The 9,066-nt window shown below is 38.1% G+C and overlaps 1 protein-coding gene across 1 annotated transcript in view; it reads left to right on the top strand.

Moving 5' to 3' along the window:
- Positions 1–610: 610 nt before the first annotated feature.
- The window catches only part of pi4k2b (phosphatidylinositol 4-kinase type 2 beta), a 15,674-nt gene continuing 7,218 nt past the window's right edge, over positions 611–9,066 (top strand). The window contains exons 1-5 of the mRNA XM_015060241.1: positions 611–1,192; positions 5,739–5,890; positions 6,187–6,267; positions 6,485–6,604; positions 7,295–7,426. Of these exons, the coding sequence (XP_014915727.1) occupies positions 835–1,192; positions 5,739–5,890; positions 6,187–6,267; positions 6,485–6,604; positions 7,295–7,426 (843 nt within the window). The 5' untranslated portion in view covers positions 611–834. The remainder of the gene's footprint in view (positions 1,193–5,738; positions 5,891–6,186; positions 6,268–6,484; positions 6,605–7,294; positions 7,427–9,066) is intronic.

The following is a 9,066-nucleotide window of genomic DNA, read 5'->3' as shown; positions in this document are numbered from 1 at the left end:
AAATAAAAAAACAAAAAAAAAAAAATTTCCAAAAAAAAAAAAAAAAAAAAACCCAAAAAAAAAAAAAAAAAAAAAAAAAAAAAAACTTAGGGTTTTATGTATGGTTTCACTTGTGTATCAACGTCGACATCTACTGGTCAATAATGTAACTCGCTTTCAGTGAGATTGCTTTGCCAATGACACAAATACGGTGAGTCATTTGTGCACATATTTCGTATCCTGACAATCGCCTCCGTTTTGATCAAGTTGTTTCGTTCACAGGTAGGGGTTTTTAACACCAATTAACAAGTATGTGATAATCGAGGATGACTGTGCCAATGTTATGGTCATTTAGCTTAGTAGCGGAGTTTCTACTAGAAAAGAACAACTTTTTCAAAAAGATTAACTAGTACTTTAGTTGCACAGTACTGAATTAGAGCGAACAAACGTAAAATTTGTAAAAAGTAGTTGAATAATTTTACAAACAACTTGCCATAATGTCGAAGAAACTTCAGAATTGAGTTAAGTTATTTTTACACTTGGGATGCTTATAAAGTGAAAAGATAATAAAGAGATCCATTGTGATATTAGATACCTCGAGTTCTAATGTTTTAAATAGCCCCTGAAGGCATCTCCGACCTACGGCCATACTGCACATGCGCAAAGAGGTAACAAGGAAGGAAAGGAAAAGGCTTGACGACGGGTTATGTTGGCACACTGCTGAGCGAAAGCAGCTACTATCGAGTGATAACGTTTAGGGTTACGTCCTCGTCCAAACATGTAATTCGTTTTAAAATGAACGATTAATAATTCGAAGAGAAGAAACTGTAACCAATCTACAAAGAAGGAGCGAAAATGATGTCAGAGTGCGATCTTACAGAGACTGAAAGCGGCTTGCCTGTGCTGGACACCGGGGCGGTAGCAGCAGTGCCCGAACTGGACTCTAACTTTCACTCCACAGGACCCTCGAAGGTATCATTTGACAACAGCCGAATAGGACTGGGGTTTGCGGCCAATCCCGGAGTCGCGGTCCGTATCTCGGACTCTCGTGAGAGCGTCTTGACCGAGCTCGAGACGGACGGCTCCGGCGAAGAGGCGCTGTTGTTGCCCTGCTTAGCAGGAAGCTCGACGTCTCCGAACGGTGGCCGAGACAAGCGGAGCAGACGGAACAGACACAGCTCATCGTCGGATAAAGACACCTTGGCTTCCCCAGGTAATTATTTAGATTAACTGACTTAAACGTAGTTCCCACATGTTATGGAGAACTAGAAATGTCGTCCTCACTCCATGTCATATGGTTGTTCTTTACCCATAGGAAAGTGCTACTTTTTAAAAAAAGAGATGACAGTGAATGCATCGTGGGCAAATCGATGTAATGTTATGCAGTCACTCAGAAATATTGATCTTGCATTATCCTACCGAGCCCTTCCACAGGATTTTAGAGGCCCGAGAGAGGAAATGTAAACTTCTGCAACATGTAATGCTATTTTATGCATTTGCATTGCTGTTACGTCAAGACATTGTTTTAATAAAGTTTCTAAACTTTATTAAAACTGTCCTCTTGAATTCAAACATTGCAAATCCTTTGGGAGCTGATTATAATTACGTATCTAGAACTTTGCACCTTTGAACTGATCTTTTCCGTCATACGTGCCACTAGTTGTGTTATTAACCTGTAAATGATATCACCCTAAAGATAATTTTTCGCTTACTTATGTAACGTTTTGTGAGAGCTTCGTGTTTATGATACCAGAACATGTTATGTGAGCAGATGGGTTGTAAAAAAGAAAAAAAAAAAAAAGATCTGCAATTCTACAAAATCAAAATACTACAAGGCACAGCATGGCAAAAAGATTTCATGTTGTTCTCATGGTTTAAAAAAAAAACAAAAAACATTTTGATGAGATGTCAAAAAAATTGCTGGAGTGACCATAGATTTATCTGGCTGATTGGTGCATAGAGTTAACAAACTGTACCCCTCTCCCACGTGTTGCCGAACGAAACATGTGTTTCCTTCTGCAAATGTAAAGCTGTTTCTATGTCAAAAACATAAACAGTGAGGATATGCAAAGTGAAGGAACATCCCCCTGTTTAGGAAACACTATGCTTGTGAAATGGAATGGTAAAACACAATATTTTGCAAAATAAACACATATAAATTTATTTGGCGTTCTGGCCCCCTCCACTCTTTGTTAGCGTGAGCATACTAGCTACTTATCAGATGTGGACAATTTAGACGAGTCCCTCAAACTGTCCAAATATAATTTTGCTCTGCGAATATGAATGAAACACTTAAGGAATAATCTTCTACCAAACAATTCATCCAGGCAGTTCTTTGCAAATGCAATGTTTCAAAGACGACTGCAACTTGGGGTCTATTCTGTATTTTTGCTTAGGTCTATAAGTGGAAAGCAAAGTTACAAAGTTAGAACTACAAATGCACTAATTAGAGATTTTATAAACAACTTCTGTTTACCCATTTTGTACATTTCGGTCCTGCTGATACTGGTTTTTAGGCAGCTCCGATTTCTATATTGGAGAAAAATATCTTTACTTCTACTTAATTGAATTAGCTTAGCAGTGCAATGTTTCAAATAGATTATAGCTCGTTTTGGTCAATTCAAACGTCCAGCTTTCTTGACCTGCTGAATCCAATTTTGTTTCAAGGACTGTTGCTCATAAAAGAGTAAAATGTGATGGTGTTTTGAGAGAGGTAACATTTTTGAGACTCCCGGAAATGAAATGATTTGTTTATCTATCTTAGCATATGTCCTTAATTTTCATCAGATTTTGTTTTTACTCAAAAAAAAAATGGCATTAAAAGCACGTTCCTTCAGCTCAGGCATTTCTTTAAAGTTTTTTTTTTTTTTTTTGCAGTAGGGGACCATAGTGGCAGCGTTTAGACAGGAAACTGGCAGAGGAAGAAGCAGGCAGGCAGTAAAAGTCCAAGGGTCGGGAATCAAACCCTTGACAACTGCTTTGAGGACTAATATACTCTGTATATATGGTACACGCTCTACCTCTACACCACCACCCCATCAGCATTTATAGATCAAACCAGTCCAAAATGAATTGAACAGAGTCTGACACAGGAGGAAACAAATGATAAATCATGATGCAGTCACCATGGAAGCAGCACATTCAATTTTTAACTCGCATGATACTGCCCACCTTGTTTCTTTGTGTCTTTTTATTTTATTTTATTTTTTTCAGTTCTTGTTATCTCCGATTGTTGGAATCCATTGTTGGACCCTTTTTAATCCGGGCCAGAAATCTAGGCCACAGGTAGAGAGAGATTGAGCCTCAAATGGCAGGTCTCTGCGTCCCAATTTCTGTGTCCTTTTAACACAAATACGGTGTAAAATTACAACATCGCTCTATAAAGTTACTTCCTGTAACATTTGCTTGCTCGCTGTCATAGCTGACTTCTGCATGTGGCTCAGCTCTAGTTGCAGCAAAATACTAAAAGCAGAAAATTGTGTTTTAATTGTACTTTTATTTATTTTTTTTATTCTGGTGTCCTGTACTGACTCAGTTCCACTAACGATCTTATTTTTAATGCTTTTTTTTTCCCTTTGTTTTGATGCGTCGCTCTCCTGCACTCCGCAAACCTGCTGCAAACAAAGGAGCTTTCCATTCCCTAAAAACTGAGCTGGACGTCTGAGAGGCTGTTATCAAATATGCATCAGGCCACTTTGCAGGTTGACTCACAAATAGTCTGTGGCGCGGCGTTGGTGCTCTGTGCTGAAAACGTAAGGATAGGCGAGAGAGGAAGTACTTCAGCTGTTTCACGTTCGCTCAGGCTTTCTGTCAACTGAAGCCAGTAGAAAAGAGATTAAACGAGAGAAAAGCTCTACTTCTTTCTGTTGTCAGACTCCGGAATTATATAATTTTAGACTTTCAACGCAAATGCAGAGCAGAAAGCTTTCATCCTTGAACGATGGCAGCTAAATATATGGACCAAACATCTTTCTACAGTAGTTTTAAAATGAGAGTGAGATTTAAATTCCTTTTGTAATCGTCACGTGACCAAACAAATACCACGTGGCTGTGCGCCACGTTCTACTTTGACCTGTGGATGAATCAGTCTTTCTTTGATTTCCTGCATGGTATGCAGATCACTTTTACTGGTGAAATTGTATTTAACACAAATATTAACAGAAGTTTTTTCTGAGTTATCCTTTTTTTAATTGCCACCTGCTTTGTTTCTTCAAGTAAACAAGCTTCAAAGTTATATATTTTTTTTCTATATTTCTCTAACAAATGGCTGGTTAAGTGCTCGCCATAGTCTCTGCATCTGCTCCTCTCTGTCCGGCATCTGTTTCTTTCTTTTCTCCCTGCATCATGTTGTAACACAGTGTGACTGACGCAGAGCACACACAGCCTCCCTGTCAGCTGACTGTTCTGCTTCTAGCAAGTTGAAGAGGTAGGAATGTGTCGTGTCATGTGAAGGGGGCCTTCAACAGAGGAATAATTAGCATGGCATATTAACCAGAGAGACTTTGCAAACAGATCTGCAAAGCAGCTGAAATATTTTGCCAGGTGATGAAATGACTCCTCTGGTTTTGTTGCTTTAGATGGAGAAATGTCTGTAGTTCAAATCCACTTAAATCGATGTGCGTGTTTATTACTTTCTGTGAGTTGGGCAGCAGAACGTGCTGTAACCTTATAGTAACTGTGGCTTTCAAATACCAATAACACATTTAAGACAAAGCTAGTCATAATCAAGTGTCTCTGTCAAATTTGAGGTCAGTGAAAACTTAAATGATTTATTTTACTTTTTGGGAAGATAACAGAGGAAATATTCTCTAGCATTAGCTTGAAGATCTAACAAATTGACAACTTCATCAGGGATTTAAGAGTACTCTGTGGTAAACCCAATGAGACTGTAGTTAATTATAGTGGTAAACTGGTGAGAAAAACTGTGCATTAAAATATCTTAACAACGAAAACATAATTTCTTCCAGTTGCTGACTTAACACTCCCTTATACTTTAGATTGAGCAATGTCGTAATTGTGCAAGTCTCACTTTTCTCCACATAATCAGCCCCCGTTTACTCTTGGGTTTAAAACTTCACCACAGTAATGTAGGTCTTCAGGATGTTGTCTGTAACAGCTGGTCATACTCTGTTGAAATGAGTTTCCCCACAAAAATGTGTTCTTTGGTTGTAATGAGTCAATTCAAGGTATTTCAACACATGAATGGCTTGGAAACGAGCTAAAATACTTCACAGTTACAATTAATAATAAAAGTTAAACATACTGGTGGAATGTTTTCAGAGAGCTTGTGCAAATAAATTTGTTTGATAAGACGAGCCGTGGATAACAGTAAATTTTGTACGGAGGATGCATAAAAAAAATTAAATCAATAGTACAAGGATTTTGTGTCATCTGATCAACTTTATGCTCACAAACAACCCCTGCTGTTGCCTAGTGGGTCTTGTTGGCTTGCTATCCTGCTTGACCTTTTTGTCGTTGCCCAAACATGAATCTTGTGTCATTTTTGGTTTTCCTTTCCTTAAACCCTAGATTTCAGTTATTTTCCTCAGGTAATAAGTGGATTTTTTTTATTTGTTCGATTTATACATTCTATATTTTAAAGTTGTGCAGCTCTAAAATATAATATTTGGCCATTTTAGGACATGGATAACAAGTTCTGTGAAAAACCCCTTCATTTGTTTGAAGTTATTGAAGGGAAATGTAACATGTTCCATGTTTGCTGCTCATTGAACAACTTTTTGTTGCCATTTCCCAACCAGGTACAAACAGTGGGGACTTCAACCATTTCCCAGAAGATCCAGAGTTTGCAGATTTCATCCTCAAGGCAGAACAGGCCATTGAAGGTGGTGTTTTTCCTGAAAGGATTTCCCAAGGCTCCAGCGGGAGCTATTTTGTCAAAGATTCAAAAGGGGTAAGGTTACAGTCATTTTTCTCAGAATGCCAAAAACACACAAACATTTACTGCACAAAATTCTAGGATATTGGTCTATGAGTTAATTATTTTTAATTGAATCGTGAACTCAACTGTCACTTTTGTCAGTCACTACACACTCCCCCCCCCCTTTTTTCCCTTTAAAAAATCATGAAACTGAAATATAGATTTTGTCTTTGAAGTTGTAACTTTCCTTATTTGACAGGCAACAAATGAGTCTCACTCTCAGCTGATCTTTTTGAGCATAAACTTAATGTTGACTTTTATCTCTGCAGAAAATCATTGGAGTTTTTAAACCAAAGTCAGAAGAGCCTTACGGTCACCTGAACCCAAAATGGACCAAATACTTTCACAAGGTACACTGTGTGCCGTGGCATAGGTCGTTATTGATTTTGAAGAGGAAACGGAGACACTTGTGGATTTAATTTTCAAACTTTTCTACAAAGTTTTGATTTAATTTATTAGGTTTAGTTCATTCTTTTGATAGATCATGATGTATCTGTGACTACAGTCACATATGAGGCATTTTTAACCCCCTGCAAACGTCTTTCTGTGTCCTGTTTTTGTCACTAGCTCTGCTGTCCGTGCTGTTTTGGCCGAGGCTGCTTGTTGCCCAATCAGGGTTATCTGTCAGAGGCCGCAGCCTCCCTGGTTGATACGAAGCTCGGCCTTGGAGTGGTGCCCAAAACAAAGGTACCTCTCTCAGTGTGCTATTGTCTCGGCATCATGTGCCTGAAAATATGAGTGCATTTTCAGAATGGTAGAGTATCATTGAAAAGTTAAATATTTCAGTAATTCAAGAAATAAAAACATTATATAAAGCCTTTACACAAAGAGACTTATTTCAGTAATTTACCTCTGATCTGATTGTGATCATTACGGCTTGGTGAAAACTCTAATTTTAGTTTAGCGTCAGAAAGTTGTATTATTACATAACAAAAAAAAAAAAAAACTTTAACATTCCCCTTCCTCCTGACACAATCTGTGTAGTTTTGGTTAGATGAGCTTGCAGACCGAGCTACGACTGGGTCTGCAACTCTGTCCGAACTCTGACTGGGTCGCTTCTAATCACAAGAAACATATTTATCAAATTAAAAAAAAATAAAAGGATGCTCTAAATAGAAATCCACCAAGAGGTATAAGTAGTTTGAGATTAACTTGATATAACAAATAAATTTGCATTTCAGTTAAATAAATGAATGTTTCGATTAAATACAAAGTAACTACACATTTTTTTTTATTTTTTTTTACTTATTTGTCAAAGCCTTGTCATGTTTTAACTTTTTCAATCTATTTTTCAAAGTAAATTGATTTGTGTTTTACTTTTGCTTTAAGAAGTGCTTTCTGCTGGAGGTCCAGGCTAAATATATTTCTTGCATTCAGGTGGTGTATTTGGCCAGTGAGACATTCCACTACAGCGCTATAGACAGAGCGAAGTCCAGAGGGAAGAAGTACGCCTTAGAGAAAGTCCCGAAGGTGGGACGACGCTTTCACAGAGTGGGCCTGCCTCCTAAGGTAACAAACAACTACGCCTGTCAAAACATTTTACTTTCCTGATGTTTGCATGCTTGTTTAGCGCCAGTTCTCTGCGTTTTCACCACCTCAGGCGCTGACGTTGCCGTTAAAAAGCGGTGCCGTCTCAGCATCAACTCTTTGCTGGGCAATTTTGTCGGGAGCCGGAGGCAGACAAATAACAAATCAAAATGTTAAAATCAACGTGTTTAAACACAAGTTTAGTTTAGTTTTTTTATATCTGCATAAATACACACACAAAAACTCACAAATTAGAGCTTTAGCATGATTTGAAATATTAGATTAAGGAGCTCAAAATAACATGATGTCCATGTGTCTCTTCTTTCGTTTTTTTTATTTTTATTTTGACCTTCCCCTCATGGAGGTAAAGTGAATAAATGCACTGCTTACAGTTGCTGTGTTGTATGAAACCCTTAAATGTCATTTCCAATTCAGTTTGTTAACATAATCCTGTAATATTGTTGATGTTAATAGATCCTGTTCTCAGTGCTGTTAAGTTTTCTGGTACTCAGATCAGGAATCGGCTTGTTGGGATTAAATAGCCTTAATTTGATCAATAAATAATATTGTTGATGAGTTCAGCTTCCATCCTTCACTAATACTCAGAACCGAGAAAGGATCAAACATTAACTGGATGACCTGCTTTCATAGTCAGTGACGTGCGGTGAGCTTCATATCTGGTGAGGCACCGACTTAATTATAATCGGATTTGCAAATCTAGACCCCCTGCATGTTATTGTTTACTTAAGGAAATTTTGCGCATGCGTACAATGCTGGAGGGCAAAAAGACTATTCTTTAACGCCGCAGAATAATTCCGTTGTCTCAATCAAACTTAGAGATGTAGATATTATTAATTTCGTGCTGTGCTTAAAAGCAAAGGGAGAAACCGTTAAAGTACAACTCAAAACCACATCTTTCTCGCTCTCTGTATCAGCGCAACTACTGTGTGACTAGCTCGCTGGACGGCTCGCTGTTACCATCTCTTACTCTGCAGTTGTGCAGTCACAATGTCTGGGTTCATGAGCGCCCCCAGCGATGAGACACGAGAACTGCCTGCCTCACTCCTCATCTGTTCTCTGCCGTTTATGATCGCTCCTCATCACACAAATCACGTTACACACTCAGTTGGTGACAATAAAAACACAGTACATTAAATACATAAGCTAAATTATGGAAAATCAGTTCATACATGTTTTTAACCATTTTATTGGCGACGTACAGACAGGAGGAGCTGCTCTCATAGAATGGCAACCGGTGCTCTTAGCGAGAGGTTGCGCAATCACAGGTGAGGCTCAGCTCGGTGCTGCCTCACCGGCTTCTTTTCCAAGCATTTCAATGGGAAAATTCAGCGATTTTGAAGAAAAAACAGCATCATATTTTAGTCAAATGATAAATAGGGACTTTATAGGACAAACCACAGGGTGAAAAAATCTTTATAAATGATGTTATTGTTATATATTATTTTTCCATGATGACAGGTGTGGCTCTGGCTCTCCTGCCTCATCTGACAGCACATCACTGATTTTATATCTATCTATCTATCTATCTATCTATCTATCTATCTATCTATCTATCTATCTATCTATCTATCTATCTATACAGACCATAATTTAGCTAACTA

This window comes from Poecilia latipinna, unplaced genomic scaffold, assembly GCF_001443285.1.
Source record: "Poecilia latipinna isolate Pla-1442-1.1 unplaced genomic scaffold, P_latipinna-1.0 Scaffold1695, whole genome shotgun sequence".
Taxonomy (NCBI): Eukaryota; Metazoa; Chordata; class Actinopteri; order Cyprinodontiformes; family Poeciliidae; genus Poecilia; species Poecilia latipinna.
The sequence above is the reverse complement of the archived record's forward strand: the minus strand, read 5'-3'. Positions and strand labels throughout refer to the sequence as shown.